The 18,935-nt window shown below is 48.6% G+C and overlaps 1 protein-coding gene across 1 annotated transcript in view; it reads right to left on the minus strand.

Moving 5' to 3' along the window:
- Positions 1–18,935, minus strand: part of SHISA6 (shisa family member 6) — a 289,687-nt gene that overhangs the window by 253,432 nt on the left and 17,320 nt on the right. Inside the window, exon 2 of the mRNA XM_037810048.1 lies at positions 13,368–13,528. Within this exon, the coding sequence (XP_037665976.1) occupies positions 13,368–13,528 (161 nt within the window). The remainder of the gene's footprint in view (positions 1–13,367; positions 13,529–18,935) is intronic.

Here is an 18,935-nt window from a genome sequence, read left to right on the forward strand (position 1 = left end):
ACACTCAGGTCTAGATCCTTAGGAGAAGGACATCTGTGTGTATGCATGTGTGTATGTGTGCGTGTGCATGAGAAAGGCAGAGACGGAGAGAGGGAGAGAGGGAGAGAGGGAAAGGGAGAGAGAGAAGTACAAAATCCTAGATTCTGTGACTTCCCTTATAATTGTTAGGAGAACATCCACTGGAAGAGAACATCCCAGCTCAGCTCATCTGCCAACACCCGGTCTCCTAACTTCGTCCTTCCTTGCACTGACCTGGCCATTCTCATCAACCATTTGCTCGGCCAAAATCCTCGGAGTCATCCTCAACTCCTATCTTCCCCTCATACCCTTGTGCAATCCATCAGCAAATGCTGTTGTTTCCATCTTCAGATAAATCCCGAACTCTTTGTTAGATAATAGTATTGCAACGATGATAAATTTCATCAATCCGGTAACTGTATTACGGTTATGTAAGAGAACATCTTTGACCTTAGAAGACAGGTGCAAAAGTAATCGGGGGTGAAGAGTCATGATATCAACTTCCTCTCACCTGGGTCACCAGTGAGGAGAAGAAGTAGAAAAAGGAGGAGGAGGAGGAGGAAGTAGAAGGGGGTAGAGAAGGCAGCAAATACAGTAAAATGCTTACAAGTGGTGAAGGCTCTATAGGTGTTCATTTTATCATTCTTGCCAACTGGCTATTGGTTTGTAATTTTCCAAAATAAGAAATTGAGAATAAATAAATAAATCCCTCAGACTGAGTCCTCTCACGTCCTCCATCACTGATATCCGAGCCGAGCCTCCATCTCTCATGCCCTAGGTGATGCAATTGCTCCCACCTCCTACCCCCTCTCCTTTCCCCCACTTTTGCCTTCCAGGCCTGATCACAACACGATGCACAGAGCAATTCTTTTACATGCAAGTCACACCATGTCGTTCCTCTACTGCAAACCCTGCAGTGGTTCATTCATCACACCAGAGGGAAACCAGAGACCCCAACACGGCCCAGCCAACCCCATCCACTACTGAGTCAGCAGCTCTCTCCACTCCAGCCTCGCTGGTCCTCTTTCCCAAACCTGCGACCCCAGAGGCAATCCTGCCTCCACCAAAGCACCCCACCCAAGCACCCCCACCCCAAGCATCCTACCCCAAGCACCCCACCCCACAGCCACCACGGCTCATTTTCTCAGTCCCTCTGATCTGTGTTTCTATGCCCCTTCCTCAAAGGAGGCGTCTTCCTACCATTTTCCATTCCTTCCTTTCCTTGCTTCATTTCTTTTCAAAGCACTCGTTATGTTCTCTTCTGTGTTTTCCTTCTCCTCTACCTGAATATAAGCACCATGAGAGCGGAGACTTTGTCTCGTTCGCTCCCTCACACCCTGGCACACAGTAAATGATCAGCATTATTTTTGAAGGGACCGAGGGAATCTGCGTACTTGAATCCCCACCATGACCCCTCCTTCCTGGCTCCCAAGGCCTTGCTAGTGGGCTGGGCTCCCCACCCCTCTGCCCCCGTGGCCTCCCCCAGGCCTTCGCCAGCCTTCTCCCATGCACAGGTTCTCTCCACGACCCCCCGGAGGGTCCAGCCTTGCCCCAGCCCACAGCATTGGCCCTGCTGAGCCAGATGGCGTCTCCGCCACGGGCACCCCCGCCCCTTCCCGTGTCCCCCCTGCAGCCTGGCACGGACCTCTCACCACCACCCCTCCCCACCCCGGGACACAGCCCATATGTTTAAAGAAGAAAAAAAAAAATACAAAACAAGGCCCCCTGATCAGAGCAGCCTTCTCCAGCAGGACACCGAGTTCCAGTTCCTTCCTGGCCTTTTCCCCAATTCTTTAATCACCAATGTCTGTTTGCAGAAAAGCCACAACCAACCTTTCCAAATGAATTGATCACTGTCTCCCACTGCAAACTTTTGGTGCCTCGAGTCTCCCTGCCCATTGGGCCACTCACCCCGAGTCACCTGCCGGGAAGACCCTCCGTGGCCCCCTCGCTGGAAACCCCACCGGTCCTTCAAGGCACCTTGTGATGCCCCCCCCAGGACCCCTGCCCTCCCTCCGAGCACCCTGACCACACGCCCCTGGGAATCCGGGGCGGCCCCTGTACTGCTGATTTCCACCGTGTTGGATGGCCGTGTCTTCCTACTCTTGGATTTAAGTTTCGAGCCCTGGGCTGGCATCTTTGGGTATCTTCTAGCTCCCACAGGACCTAAGAGGGGGCTGTCACATCATTGATGCTTCCCATTTGGCCACAGATGGACCCCCGCCTCCTCCTGGGGTGTCCTTGGTTCCTAAATATCCTTTACTCCACAGGCAATGGCTATCGAGCCCCTGGGGAAGGGATCCCAATCCCGCCTCAGAGACTCTGGACTTGGGCTCTCTGCCCCAAGAGCTGGGGAGGTGGCTGCACACTGTAGCTCCCCCACTCTACACCATAGCTCCCCGTGCCTCATCCTTTGCAGCGCTTTATTTTCCTTCCCCAGTGACCTCTCAACTCTTGTCATCTGCACCGTGCTATGTCGACTCCTTGCCGTTCTGCCAACTCACCAAGGTAATTGTGAATTCTAACCCTGTACTCCGCACCTTGGCTTTCCCTCTCCCCTGCACCTCATTTGGTAACAGCCAGAATGTATTTCTAAATCTTCCAGCTTCTTGGGGGTGGTGGGTAATTAGTGGCCCGGCTCGGTGATTGTCCCTGTCCCCCCCAGGCTGGGTCTGCCCTCCCCCCCAGACAGGACCCTTCCCCAGGAGGAGGGCAGGTGGGGGACATCACACCGGTCAAGCTGGCCAAGCCGGGGCAGCTCCCAGGCTGGACCAAGCCACGCGGGAGAGCTGGTGAGGAAACTCTGGGCACAGCTCGCTCATCCAGAGCAGGGCTCACCCTGGCTTCTGGGGGGCTCTGCTTCTAAGCACAGCCCTCTGTGAGGCCATCCTGAGCTGGGGAAAGCCATTCATGCATCCCCCATCCCAGGATCTGAACACCAGGCACATGGGACTCACTTTCTGATCTGCATTAAATCTTCAAGCAGGAATGAACTCTTTCTCTCCCAACAAACCTGGCGCTGAGAATGGAGCGGCGATTTGACCGTCAGGCTTCCCGGGGCTCTGATCCTTGGGGCCCCAAAGCCCAAGAGAAAGGTGACACAGCACAGCTGCTGAAAGAGTGGGCTCTGGGTCGGATGCCTGGGTTCAGGCCCACCTCCTGGTGTTGACAAGCTGGGCATCGGTGGGCAGGCTCCCGCATTGCTCAGGCCTTGGAACTCACCCGATGGTTGGGGTGATGCGAACACCCATGGGGGGCTGCTAGGAGGGTCGTGTGAGTGAAAGCCAGGAAGGTGTGAGAACAGCGCCCTGCACAAATGCTCACTCCTGCTGCTCGCAGTATCTGAGAAAGGGAGGGCCTCAGAAGTTGTCAGGCCAGCCTGCCCCGTGTGCTGCAAACGCCCCTGTAGCTTCCCCAGCTCTGCTGAGATGCATCCCCGGGGGGCAGCTTGCTCCATGCAGAGAGGACTGTCCCAAAGCTGAGGGGCCCCTGCAAGGCCGGCGCCTGCCCTCAGGCTGAGCAAACACCTGTCAGCCCCACGCCAGGTCTACACACCTGAGAACGCAGGGGCTGGGGCAGGCCCACCGTGCAGGGCAGAATCTCCCACGGCAGGTGGGGGCTCCCCGGGCCCCGGCTTCTCCTCTGCTCAGGTCACCCTCACTGCCTGCGTCCAGAGCACAGACCCACCCCTCCTGGCCGTGCTTGGACAGGACTCTGAAGCTCCCAGCCTCAGTTTCCCCATCTATGAAGCAGGCAGGGTCATTATGAGATACGAATCAGTCAATCCATGGAAAACCCTTTACAGAGTATGGTCAAGTGTTGCTATTATTTAAAGAACTGGGCCCTGGGTTTCCCAGCAGCTGCCTGGCCCTCCCTGGCACGTGTGGGGTGTCTGGAGCAGGACACGGAACTCAGGTGTCCTCCCAGAAGTCACGGGAAGAGCAGGCATGCCACCTCCCGGGACCTGGATTCAAGGATTCCTCGAGTGCCATCTAACATTTGTCAAGTGTTGCTATTATTTAAAGAACTGGGCCCTGGGTTTCCCAGCAGCTGCCTGGCCCTCCCTGGCACGTGTGGGGTGTCTGGAGCAGGACACGGAACTCAGGTGTCCTCCCAGAAGTCACGGGAAGAGCAGGCATGCCACCTCCCGGGACCTGGATTCAAGGATTCCTCGAGTGCCATCTAACATTTGTTTCTGGAGCTGCTGACCGTCTCTGCTTGTTCACACCAGACCCCGAGTCAGCCACCCCCGAGACCCTCACATCCAGGACTTATTCAATCGCATCTTCTGACCCAAAACACAGCATCTTAATTTGCAAGGGCTACAAAGTGCCACAGACCAGGCCCTTAAAACAAAGGAGTTTCTCGCCTCCCAGTTCCGGAGACTGGAAGTCCAAATTGAGTTTGGAGGGCTCTGGTGGTGGCTTCCCAGGATGCCATGGCGTTTGGCCTCTGTCACACGGCCGTTTCCTCTCTGTCTGTCTGTTGATGTCCACATTTCCTCTCCTTACAAAGACGCCAGTCACACTGGAGGAGGGCTCACCCTAACCCAATCTTAACTAATAACTTCTTCAAAGATCCGGGGGTAGCACTTGAACATTTGGGGGACGTGATCCAATCCATTACACTGGAGGTTTCACTTTGCCATTCACGTCACAAGCATCTACTGCACAGCCGGTAAGCAGCAAGCCCTAAACCAGGCACTGGGGGCAGTGGGTGAGCTGGTCATGCCTCAGAGAGATGGATAGCACCGAGGTGATTAACTCACTCAATTCCCATTACACCCCCATGCAGGGGTATCATCACCCCCAAGTTACAGATCAGGAAACCGAGGCAAGGAGAGGTTAGGTGAACTGGTCATCACCCCACGAGCTGGGCTCTGAACTCAGGCTCCGTGTGGCCAGCCCATGGACCCCCTCTCGGCGAGGACAGCGGAGCCCAAGGCAGGGGCTAACCCCACGGGGAGCCGGGGGAAGCAGGAGCTTCATAAGAACAGGCGAGGCCCAGGGGAGAGGGGACCAAGGAAGAATGTTCCAGACAGAGCAAAGAGCAGAGCACAAGCGTGAAGCCCGAGGGAGGCCGGAGCACCGAGTGCAAGGGAGGAGTGGTGGGGTCACAGCTGCAGAGCCAAGCCGAGCTGGTTCTGGAGCCCCCCAGGCTGCGTGCAGGGGTGTGAGGCGCATGGGGTGCAGGGGCGGGAGCCAGCCAAGGATGCGGAGGCAGCAGGCGGGAAGGGTGTGAAATTGAGGGGGTCTCACCCTTATATTTTAAGTGGGGGGAGAAGAGCACACTTAAATGCTGAAGGAACAGAGCTGGGAGAGAAAGACCCCAGGAGGGGCTGCGTGTGGCAAACATCAAGGAAGCAAAGGAAGGATCCAGAAACAAATGGAATCCCAGGTGCAGGTGGGAGGACACACCTAGGACAGCAGCAGAGACCCCAGGTAAACGAGTCCTGCCGGGTCGACATCGAGACGATCTGAATCCCGAGGCTGCCGTCTTCCCGGGGGCACCGGCCATCCCTCTGAGTCCACGTGATCCCAAGTGATGAGTTTGCAAATTTGATAAGCTCCCTTTCTACATCATCACCCAAGAGAGGGGACAAAAACCCTGCAAAGAGCAGGGCCAAGAGGCCCAGGTGCACCCTGGAGACCCCGATTTCCATGTGACATGATTCATTCACCAACTTTCTGCAGGCCTGGTGTGTGGCCGGCTGTAAAAGCAGGATTAAGCAACACCCTGGCCAGTCTCAGCCATGGAAGATGGCACGTCCTGCACATGCTCTGTGTGCACAGCTTGCTTTCACCATCGACTTCCCCCCTGCAGCATGTTGGTGAGGGACAAGTCCCTATCCCCGTGGAAGGGGGCAATGGCTTTCAGGGAAGTTTAACAGCAAGAGTTGACAAACCACAGCTCACAGGTCAAATCCCAACTAGGGCCTGTTTGTGTAAATAAAGCTTTATTGGCACACACCCATGCTTATTTGTTTATGCACCATCTATGGCTGCTTTTGTGCTACGATAGCAGAGTTAAGTAGTTGCAACAGATACCATCCGACCTGCATAGCCTAAAACACATACCATCAGGCCCTGCGCAGAAGTTTGCTAACCTCTGGGTAAGAGCACTAGACCAAGCTCTAGCAGGGATTAAACCGCAGCTTACCTGCTTCTGAAACCTGCAGGTTCTCCTTTCCATCACCTTGCCCACTTCATAGGGAGTGCCTTCTTCTGGAGAATACAGTCAGGGAAAGTTTTCTAACGAACCCATCGTGCCGTTCGAAATGCTACCTGGTTACCAGTCTCCCCTGCAGAGCCCACTGCCCCTCCTCAGCAATCAGAGTAACCTCAAAATGCAAAGCAGATCATCACATGGAAAGAAAATCTGCACTCCTTCCCGCATTCCCAGGACTCTGCCTGACAGGCCCCTGTCTGCTCCTCAGTTCTCACTGTGCACCATCAACTCCTTCATCCCCACCTTCTATGCCACGTCTGCTTCTTTTCCTAGAACATGCCAGGTTTGCTCCTGCCACGGGGCCTTTGCACTCACTGTTCACTCTGCCTGGAATGATCTTCCTCCAGATCTTCCAGTGCTCAGCTCCTCCCCGTCACAGATACCACCTCAGCTCCCTGCGCCTTGGACCACACAATCGAAAGCCACCCCCCGTCCCCACTGTTTCTCCAACACGTTACCTGACTGTGTTCTGCACCTGAAGTTATTTCATTTACTCGGTCGCTCTATGTCTCCTTCCATATAATGTAGGCTCCCTGGAGGGAGGGGCTTTGTTCTGTCCACTTGAAACGTGAAAATTGAGCACATAGTAGATGCTCAGTAAACATCACTTACATTTCAATCATTACTGTCCAAGGGAAATATAATGCAGGTCGCTGAGGTAAGCCACATAAGTCATTTTTGGATTTTTACTAACCATATTAAAAAAGTAAAAAGGAATGGGTGAAATTAATTTTAATAATATATTCTGTTTAACCCAATATATCCAAAATATTGTCATCTCAAAATGTAATCAGTATAAAAAAATTATAGAGATGCTTTCCATTCCTTATTTCATACCAAGTCTTCAAAATCTGGTGAAGCTCTGAAACGCATATTATACAATCAAGCCGCAGGTGACTAGAGATCAACATAATGGACAGCAAAGACTTAAAACAATGCTCCCCATGTCAGATACTGCTCTGACAGCTTTACAGAAAAACTCATATAATCTCCATGTGGTAGATTAAATCATGTACCCCAACAAAGACATCTTCTTAATCTTAACATGTGTCCCTGTAAGTGTGAATTTATTTGTAAATAGGACCTTTTGAAGATGTTATTATTAGTTAAGGTGCAGCCAACTGAATCAGAGTGGGTCTTAACCCAGATTGCTAGATTACTAGAGTCTAGATTACTGGAATTCTAGATTACTAGATTCTAGAATTCTAGATTGCTAAAGCTTCCTAAAGAGAAGGCCACTAGAGAAGCCAGAAGCCAGAAGCCAGTGGGAACAGGAAGATCAGAAACAAGGAGGGGGAGAGATGGCCATGTGATGGCTGGCAGAGAGGAAAGCCAAGGAACCCCAAGCTTTGTAGCAAGGCAGCCCCAGGACGCTTCATAATTTGAGGAAAAAGCATTGCCTTGCCAGCGCCTCGACTGTGGACGTCTAACCTTCCCACTGTGAGCCACTCAGTTCCCGGTGTCGAGCCAACCCATCGCGCGATACTTGTCATAGCAGCCCTGGAAAACCAACACCCCACAACACTGTAGGAGGGACGACCGGCAGCCACATTTCCCAGATGGGGAAATCAAGGAAGAGTCTGGATTCAAGCAAGTCTGGCTCTATCATCTGTGCTTTTTACTACCATTAAACTGCCTTGATTTCTCAGTGAAAGGCATGGATTTCATTGAAAGACTCGGTGAGCGAGTGAAAATGAGAATATCATGTAGAATGACTCTGGGAGAGACCATGGAAAGGTCTCACTGTCTGGAAATCATTCAACCAAAATCTCCCAGTAGCAGGCTAGAAAGGAAAATATTCGGAAAAAAAAAAACAAAAATGGGCTACAATGCAGGCACTTCCAGTGAGAAGGTAGTCGGGGCCTGTAGACTCTAACCACACAGGCTTAATAAGCTTGGTTATCTGTTTGTTCAGGCTAGATTAAAAGTCATAAGTTAGAACGGGGTTCTGACCTGCTACTGTCAGTGAAAGGAGTTAACTGTTTGCCCACCATAAGAGAGAAAATGAAGGAAAACAGTCTGTGAAAAGCCAACCCTAGAACCCACACAGTTCGGCAATGTGTGTGTCACTTAGCACAGAGGCCTCACCCTGACAGAGTGTTCCTTCCAGACTTTTCCACCTTGAGGATTTGGCCAGGCTGCCTGCTCCACTGGGCATACTGCACAGCCCATCTTATTTCAGCCTGTTGAACCCCTGGGCAGCCTTCAAGTTCTTCACGTTCTTCTTCAAGTTCTGCTTCCACGGAAGTGCTGCTCTCCCCCACCCTCCCCTGCACCCACACCGCGGGGATGGACACACATTAGTCGCCACTTCTCCAGAGCGTAGGGGCCAGCAGGTTTCTGGTCACATGGTCTCAGGACCCAACACAGCATCTGGTACATTTAATAAGCCCTGTTTACTCTACATTGGGAAGCCAGAGTGATAGCTATTGTTTTTTAGCCTGATTCCCCAAAAAAGTTGGAATAAAAATCAGCTTTAGATGCTTCAGGGAGAAAACACTTCCATTTCCTAAAGTGTGCATGAAATGTAATGCAGATTCTCTGTAAAGCCAGGATAAATGATAATCTGTCTACATTTATAATAAAATAGAAGAAATTGCTGTCTTAGGAGAACCTCAGCATCAAAGTGGTTCGGAGCCCATGCTTGCACTTGAATCCTGATTCTAGCAATGACCTCATAAGTGACCTTGGGCAAGTTCCCTAATGTCTCTGTCCTCAATTCTCTCTCCGTAAAATGGGGATAACAATGACACAGTGGCATAGGGTTGTGCTGATTTAATGAGATGATGTGTGTAAGGCACACATAGTGTGCCTGGTACTTTATATTAACAGTATTGACCTTCCCAAGTTGAGTCTCACTAATTTTTTTGCCCAAATATCAGACTACTTCATTGCCTCCATGCTGTTCCCTTGTTCTCATGAGCGTTGGTCTGCATTTAGTGCTACGGTCAGCACTGGGGCCCAGCAGATCTCTCCCAGTGAATGACCGAGGTTGACCAGAAGGCTGACCACAGCAACCGTATCAGGCGCCACTCTTTAACTACTGCCTCCTTGCAGGGTCCAGAAACCCTAGAAAGCTCTACAGACTTCCAAGGATGCTTCCCTTGCTGGGCAGGCTCCCTCTAGAGCCTTGACTCTCCAAGTTTGCTGTACATGAGAACCATGTGGGATGTTCTTTGCAAAATGCCAGTGCCCAGGTCCTACCCCACACCATTTAAATCAGAATCTTAGGAGTGGAGAACCGGCGTTAGTATTTTCAGAATTCTCCAGAAAATTCTAATGCACAGCCAAGGTGAGAATCACTGTGCTAGAATAGGTTTCTTCAACTTGAATGTGCATGGAAATGTACAACTTGAATGCAAGGATCTTGTTAAATGCAGATTTGGATTCAGTGGGTCTGGGAAAGGGCCCAAGATTCCGATTACTAACAAGTTCTCGGAGCATGCAGAGATGCTGTCGGTCCACAGACTACACTTTTGAGTCGTGAGGGTCTTCAGGCGGCCAGATTTGAGGGGAAAGAGGTGGGTTTCACTGGTTTTCTTCATCCAAAGTAAGAGTCCATTGTGTAGCTCCCTTTCAAGTTGGGAAGGGGCTTTTTGGAAGAGTTAGGACAAAAGGCTCATCTGGAAGGGAAGTGCACTCTCCTACTAATGTGGGATTAGGGCCTTTTCCACCTAAGAAATGTTACAGTTTTCCCCACCCTCTATCATAAAGAAAGTGCCTAGCAGAGCACTTGACACATGTAGGTGCTCAGAAAACATGTGCTATTTGTGTTACTGGTTACTGTTTTTATTATTGTTATGACACATGCCTCACTCCACTTCCCAAACCAAGCAAGTGTGTAAATTCAATGTCCAAAACACTGGCTGAGCCCCGCAAACCACTTTCCTTCCCCAGAGGACATGCCACGGGCAGGGGTCAGTCACAGAAAGTCTTGGGACAAGGGACTTTCATCCCAAACACAACCTCATGGTCTCTCCTGGTCTAAGGCCCCAAGATGGTGCCTTGGTGTCTCTAGTTTGATTCTTTTGTGGCAAATTGTAGATATTCTTCCATGGCTAATATTGAGTCTTTGCTACGTGTTGGGACCCATTTTAAAAACAGTCTCCTTGATTTAACTCATTATATCTTTATAACAACTCTAGGTGGCAGGTATTAATAGCCCTAATGGCAAACAAGGAAACTCAAGGCAAAGTAACTTAGTGATAGGGTCAGAAAACAAATTGAGAGGGTTTTCTTTCAGAGCCTGCTTTTCCAGTGCTTCTCAAATCCTTATTTCCAAGGGAGTTCACTAAAATGTAGAGTTTTCACACAGGAGGTGAGGAAGAGCCTGAGATTCTGCATTTCTAACAAAATCCCAGGCGACACTGATGGCGCTGGTCCATGACCAAATTTTGAGTAGCCCAAAACACTGTTGTGACACCTTCTAAAATTACAGGATATTTTCCTATATCCCCCTGAAAGACTCTTGCCACCATACTCTGACAACAGGTAGTTTGTTGATTTGATGAGTGGCAACATCACGGTAAATCTCTACTTTGAACACTTCCCCAAAGTTCTGTTTAAACTTCTGTTTGAACTGCAATATTTTCTGGCAAAAACAAACGGCTATTTGAGAAAGCCATTGTGTCGGTTGTGAGCCGTAGAAGTTGCAGTTTGTTACAAAATTGCTTTTAAATTTAAGTGTCACCATTGAGAATGTTTCCCGGGCCAGGAAAACAATTGCCATTTCTAAAAGGAAAGTGGAAAGTTTTGATTTGAAAATTACAGGGAGGCATTCTCGAAACACAGACATAAATCATATAACTATTAGCTTTCCTTCTCAGCCCACTAGAAGAAAGGATGAATACAGAACCCAGAAGAAATGACAGATCTTCTTGCTCACTGATTGGTGCTGAAGGGCAGATCAACACTGTCCACTTAATTAGCCCCAGGGCTTGGAGGCTGGTGGGAACTAGTTCATAAATGAACCAGGCAGAGAAAACAGGAGCAGACAGGGGTGTGGATAAACTCACCCGGGGTCAGGGTGGGGGTGCTTATGATGCCTGAAGTTCACAAGTGGCAGACAAGGTTCTGGAAGAGCCTGATTCCAAACCATGAATTTCCAGCAAAATGAAAATACTCAAAGCTGGTGATCATATGGAGATTATATTAAACAGTGATCAATTAAATAAAGGATTAATTAGGATGCAATTTCTACAGCCCAACGATTCTCAAACTTTGCTCCAAATTAGAATCACTTGGAAAACTTTAAATGCCACCAGCCCCCACCCCCACCCCACCATGTCCAGGCTACACTCATCATCAATTAAATCATAGTCTATGGGGGTGGGACCCAAGCATCATTAAATTTTACAGCTCCCCAAGTGATTCCAATGTGCAGTCAAGTTTGAGAATTACTGGCACAGGTTTGCAGCGTCCTCACTTGCAAAATGAAAGAAATCCATCTAGACTGCTGGTGCTTTACCCTGGCTGTGTGTCAGAATCACCTTGGGGAGATTTTTAAAAATACTGAAGCCAGTCCCCATCCCTAGAAATTCTGGCCAATTTGTGAGGCCCAGGCATCAGCATTTTTAAGAGCTCCCAGGTGATTTCTAATTTGCAGACAGGACGATAGCCACTGAATCAGATGTTTTTGTTAGGATTCTTTCTATTGCCTGCATTTTAAGGTTCTATGACATTAAGGCTGAAAATGCATCTTAGATTTTTTGTAAAGGCAGATCCCTCACCATAACCTTTAAATCAGTGATGTCTAGCTTTGGGGAAGCATCTAGGAATCACCTTAAATCATATGCAAAATGTTGGATGAATATGTCTATGTATATTTTCAAGGAAGAAGGTCCTTGGCTTTCATCAGAGTCTCAAGATTTAAGACTATTATCTTAAAGACAAATGTGTGATGTATGGCTTAAATACATTTCAGGAAATTAAAGAATGGATGGAAGAGAATCTGATTTCAGCAGTACTTCTGCTATGTTCTTGAATTTTGCATGCACCAACCACACTGCCACCCAGTGGTTATATATCCTTATTGCAGGTTTAGTTCAGATCACATAACCTATCCTTGGAAAAACTGTAGAGTGACAGACGGGAAGATTTCAGATCCACACATCAAAGTAGAAGCTGTGTCTGACCAGTACTAGATGTCTGATGACACTCACAATAAGAAATGACTCGCCACGCTGCATTTGCAAGGACACAGCCCACTCAGATCCTTTGGATTTGTGTTTCCAACTGGGTAAGGATATTAGGGTTTTCCAATCCTGACTACAGTTCACTTTCGTGATTTGAATCCTGGCTTTGTCTCTTACTAACTGTGTGACCTTGGGAAAGTTAACTCACTTCTCTGTTCCTCTAGAAAATGGGGATAATACATAAATATGTACATTATGGTGAAGAATAATAAGAAAATATATATAAAACACTCAACATAATGTTTGGCACGGAGAAGAATCCCTACAAATGTAAGGCTATTTTCATTGCTGCTGTTTTTTATTATCATTAATATCTTACTAACTTTGTTCAAGTCACTAAATTTCCTTGAGCTTCGTATATTGATCCGTCCTTCATGGAAAATAAACCCTGCCCAGTTTACTTCATAGGGTTATACTGATGATCAAGTTAAAAAGCAGAAGGTAGATTGTTACTATACAGCAAGTCATCACGTATGCAAAGAATCTACAGTGCACAGCAAAAGGTGACTGTAAAATACAGACAGAATTCCTACCCTGAGGAAGTGCTTTTTGAGTCCAATAGTAGAGCAGGCTCTAGATATGAAAGAAGCAGTCACTTTCTTTTTGCACACCTAGCAACCTCGGCAGTCTACAACTTCCCAGCACGTGGGTGAACGGAAGATCCCCGTGGCTGCTTCCAGCTCCCTTTTTAGGTAAGAGAATTATGCCAGCTGCTCCCTAAATCACAGATGCCCTAACTCATCAGCTTCATTCAACCCAGACCAGTGACAGTCACTTCCATTCTGAGCCCACCCCAAAGGGACAGACCCCAGCCTCTTTCACAAGTCTGACTGTCCATCAGGAAGGCTCTCACCCACCAGAGCAGAAACATCACAGAAGCATCTCACCAGCCTCAGGCAGGATGCAAGGCGATCGGCTCTCACTTACCTGCTGTCTGCTTGGCTGTGCGCACGGGGGTGTAGTGGTTTTTGGAGGACGATCTGACGGGCGTGTTCTCTTTGGGAGAGGCATCAATAGCCGAGATAGTTTCTCTTTCACAGTGTGCAATGGGGATTGGTCCTTGTTGCCTTAAGATGTCAGCCAGCGCCCTACACAAGGAGGAGACAGACAGTGAGATTCGCTGGCAGGTGTGCAGAGCCACAGACAAAGCTTTCTTCATGGGCCCTTTGGTTCATGGAGCTATGGGAGAAGTCTGAGCTGCAGTATTAGGTTCTCAAAAGACAGCGCTTCATCTGGAGCTGGTCTCAGTGGGAATGCAGGGTAGAGATCGTCATGCCTGTGGGTACAGGCACTAAAAGGCTCCAATTATGGTTCCCTTCCTCTCTTTAATTCATTTCCCACCAACGAACTCAGAGCCCTTTCCGAATCCTGGCCCCTCCAACGGTTGCTCATCTATGCCAGGTGGATATCTTGGCACCAGCTGGCCAGAGGCATGTCACTGCACTGAAAGGCTGGCTCAGTTGGCCTCAGATTCAGCAGCAGGGGACTAATATTGGGGGAAGGGGACCTCTCCATCAAAAACCACCCACTGAGTGGCTTGTATTAGATACCGGTGACACAGATAAGGACACACACAGCTCCTGCCAACAAAGAAAGGTGTGATTCAGCCGCAAAGACGAAGACATACAGATCAAAAGGTAAATATTAGGACACATGGATGGTACAGGTGAAAACTGAAGTTTAGAGGGGAGAGCAATTACCAACACAGAAAGGAAACTGCACCAGGAGACAGACACACAAGGACTTTTCTGTAGCTGGAGAGGCCCCACCTCTCCACAGGAGACCCAGGTGCCAGAGAGAGCACCTCACTTCCACAACCAACTGTGCATTTATAGGGCTCTCAGCGTGCACCAGCCACTGCAGAGACAGAGGTAAACAGGACACCATCCCTGCCACCTAGGGGCTCACAATTTAGGGGAAATCACTTCCTCCCTGGCTCCAAACAGAACCCCCTCTTTGAGTGTGATATATAAGGCAACCACTGTCAGTGGAAAACAAAGACACATAAGGATGGACTGAAGAGCTGAAGATGGAAACAGACAAGCCACAAGGAACCACCAGCTGGGTGGGTTAATTTCAAGGCCAGGTACCCTCTGGACCTCACAGGTTAACCTGGTTCTGAAGGTGGCCCTTGTTTTTTTTTGCATGAGCCGGGCAAGGGCTCCTCCATCTACTCAAGGGGTGACCCAAAGGGTTGGACAGGGCACCCCGCCTCCAGGCCTCCTCAAGCCAGCCTGTCCCCCCACACCCGGCCAGAACCTGCCCCATGTCCCACTGAGCCCCACGGCTTCCCACTGGGAATCAAAGCCTCTGCGCTCTGCCCCATTGGAAAGCGGCATTTCAAAAATGCAACGGAGCATGAATTATTTCCTTCCATTACGCCGCTTCTGACATGCTGACCCTTTCTGGGAAAAGAGCATCAAGCCTGCAATCCTATCATTTAGTGGCATTTGTATAGCAATTTCAGATTCTCCAAATGCTCCACTCTCCCTGGCTTTCTCTCCTCTCAGCCTGTAAACGAAGGAGCAGACACTCACTCGTCCCCGCTCACCATGGGGCACAAAGGGGAGACGCAGCCTCTCGCTGGTTTGGAGAAGGAAGGCAGACCTGAGCTCCACGTCCAGAAAGCTGAGATTCGCAGCTTGAGGATAAGAGCAAACCTTGACCTTCAAAGTCAAGGAATCTTCGTTCTAAATCCAGTTCTGCCACTGACTAGTCAGGTAGCTTTGGGTAGGTTTGTCAACCTTGGAAATTTAATCTCCACCCGCCATGGACAAAACTATGGGTTTAAACTAGATAGCTCTAAGATTCCTTCTAATTCTAAAATTTTATATATTCATAATTTCTTTTTAACTGCACATCCATGCAAGCTACCCTGATTCCTTCATCTGTCTGGTTATCAAAGACCCTTTCCTATTACCACCCTTCTGTGGTAAGAAAAGCAGGGAGTAAAAAGTTATCACAGACACATAGAACCAATGAACTAGAATTGGGAGTCCAGAAATAAACATTTATGGTCAACAGATTTTTGACAAAGGAGTCAGGACAATTCACTAAGGAAATAACAGTCTTTTCAACTAATGGTGCTGGGACAACTAGACAGCCATATGCAAAACAAGAAGCTGGACCCCCTAGCTCTCAAGATACACAAAAATTAGCTGAAAATGGGTCACAGACCCAAAAGTAAGAGCTAAATATAAAACTCTTAAAAGAAAACAAAGGAGTAAATTTTTATGACCTTAGAGTTGGACATCAAAGTCACAAGTGGCAAAGGTAAAAACAGATAAACTGGACTTCATCAAAATTAAAAACTTTTATATTTCAAGGGACACCATTAAGGAGGTGAAAAGACAACCCACAGGTGAGAAAATATTTTCAGATCACAACTCTGATAAGGGAATTGTACCCAGAAAATATAAAGAACTCTCAAAACTCAAAATAAAAAATCAAATAACTCAATTAAAACAAATAAGTTGATTAACCCAATTTAAAAAATAACCCAGTGGGCAAAGGATTTGAATAGACGTCTCTCCAAAAAAAAAACAAAGGTATACAATAATCACATGAAAAGATGCTCAACCTCATTAGTCACTGGGGAAATGCAAATCAAAACTACAGTGAGATGCCACTTTATACCCATTCGTATGGCTAAAATAAAAAAGACAGACGTTAAGTATTGGCAGGAATGTAGAGAAACTGGAACACACATGTTGACTGTGGGGTGTTAAATGGTGTCGCCATTTGGAAAGTAGTTGGCAATTCCTCAACTTGTTAAACAGAGAGCTACTACTCCTAGTTATACGCCTAAGAGAACTGAAAACAGAAGCTTACGCACGAATGTCCATAACAGTATCGTTCAGAATAGCCACACTGTGTAAACAATCCAAAACGTGTAAACAACCATTAACTGAACAGACACTCACAGTATAGCCATATCGTGGAATATTAAAAGGCCATAAAAAGGAATGAAGTTCTGATACATGCTACAACATGGACGAAGCTTGAAAACAGTCCGCTAACTGAAAGAAGACAGACATGAGAGGCCACGGACTGTATGATTCCATCCATATGAAATGTCTGGAATAGGCAAATCCACAGAAACAGGAGATACCTCAATGGTTGCCAGTGCTGGGAAAAGGGGAAGGATAGGGGCTGTCAATGGGTGTGGGGTGTCTGTTTGGGAAGATGAAAATGTTCTGAAATTACATAGTGGTGGTGGCTGCACAACTGTTTGAATATATAAAAATCACTGAATTGTAGATTTTTCAATTTAAGGGTAAATTTTATGGTATATGAATTATATTTCAATAAATCTGTTATTTTTAAAAGTAGGTTATAGTCTCTAGTCTTGCTTTCCAAGTGCTTATAAAGGCCCCTTCCTCTCTGGATCTATGAGGGAGAATGGAATCATGAGGTTAAGTTCACTGCCTTTGGCAAATCAAGACTGAATTGAAATCAGTGGTTCTCAACCTGGATATTTTGCCCTCCAGGGGACATCTGACAATGTCTGGTGACATTTTTTGATTGTCGTGATTGGGGATGGATGTGCTACTGGCACTTATGGGTAGAGACTAGGGGTGATGATAAGTATCTTACAATGCACAGTACAGCCCCCCCCCCCCAATAAAGAGTTATCCAGCCCCAAACATCAGTAGTGCCAAGGATGACAAATCCTATTCTGTATCTACACAGCACAAGGTGAAGTGTAGGTTTAATTAATCAGTGCAATCTATTTCAACAAATTTAAACAAATACATACTAAGATCGGACACTGAGCTGGGCTCTGGGGACACAGTGAGGCTGGAGACACTAAAATGAATATCCTTGGGACTCGGCACCTTGCACGGCACAGACAGGTACTCAGTAAAAGTTTGATAAAGTAAGGAAAGAAGATCCTTCCCTGCCTCTGCCTTTGTGGAGCTTTCCAACTGACATCATTTTTGTCTACAGAAACAGTTTAAATGGCAGTTCCAGAACAGTTTCTGAAAACCATCAGGTCCTGTGGATACTGAGCTTGCTGCTGTTTTACCTCTGGGTTACAGCCAGGCTATCTCCTCCCATCTCTAGGTCAAGCAAGGAAAGAAGAAATGCATGCTGAAAACCACATGCTCCGGATCCTCTTCCGGGAAGGGGCTTCTGCTGCCCCCGAATCTGGGCTAAGCTGGGCAGCACGGCTGGCAGGCGGGCCAGGCTGGAGAAGGTCTTTCTGGGGCCATCTGGGGGTGGCAACCTGCCACGTGCTGTCCCCACAAGGAGCATGGGGGTCAGAGAAATGCCCCCATCACCTTCCCAGTGGGCTTTCCTGACCCTTGGGCCTCATGCTCCAAGACGCATCCTAGCCAAGTGCCCTCTGCCAAGAAGCCAGGCTGCTCGAATGCCCAGACAGCTTCCTCTGCCAGCGTGGCATCCCCTTCCCCCATCACACACACACACACACACACACACACACACACACACACACACACCCCTTCCCCCAGCCCTGCACCCTCCCTCCTGGCTCCCGTTCCTCTCCATCTCCCATTCCCTTCTCTCCAGGGTGCTTGATAAATATTATTCTAATTCTGAAATGTGTGATGCCAGTTTCACCTAATTAATTTGGAGGCGCCAGAGGAAATGGGTTGAGGCCTGAGCTACTTTCTAACCATAGGAAAGAAAACTGGTCACTGAGAAACAGTTAAGAGGTTTTTGAGAAAGACTGGCCAGTAGCTATCACGGTCCGAGAGAGCGACAGGGACGTCAAAGGAAGGGAGAGAGATGGACACGCAGACAGAGAAAGGGAGGGACAGAGGGACAGAGATAGACAGAAAGAGAGGAGAAGAAAAAAGACGGAGAGAGAAAATGAGAAACAGAGTCAAACAGACTGAAAGAGTGAGTGAGAGGGAAAGAAGAATCGAGACTCAGGGCCAGAAAAGGACAGAGGGAGAGAGTCCGAGAGGAAAGAGGAGATGGAGACAGGGAGGGAGAGAAGAGGGAGGCAAGCCTGGGGCAGGGATGGTGACTCAGCCAGAAAGAGGAAGAAGGAGTGAAAGAGAGAGTGAGAGATAGAGAGAGTCAAAGAGAGAGACTCGGAGGTAGAGAGTGATTTGGAAGGTGAGAGACTGGGAGACAGCATTGGAGAATGGACTTCAGAGGGCAAGAGAGGGTGAGAGACGGACGAGATGGGCAGGGGAGGGCGAGGGGCAAACCGCCAGCCGACCCCGCTCCGGGGCCAGTGGCATCTCCCACGATGCCTCTGGACGTGGCTGATTTAGGGATGCACAGCAGAGAACCCCACTCACTGTCCCGCTCATCCCAGGGCCCGGAGCCACTGCCGCTTTGGTATCTGGGTCCACCGAACAAAAGAATTCCTTTCGCCTGAGTTATCTGGGTAATTGGCTCACTTCCCTGCTTCCTTCTGCACACGCGGACGTGGCTTCTGCAGATGTCTGTCGAGTGGGGCAGAGCAAACTATCGGGCAGCAAATCCGATCAGGGAAAACGGTCAATCTGTTTGAAT

Source organism: Choloepus didactylus, chromosome 18 (assembly GCF_015220235.1).
Source record: "Choloepus didactylus isolate mChoDid1 chromosome 18, mChoDid1.pri, whole genome shotgun sequence".
In the NCBI taxonomy this organism is placed as follows: Eukaryota; Metazoa; Chordata; class Mammalia; order Pilosa; family Megalonychidae; genus Choloepus; species Choloepus didactylus.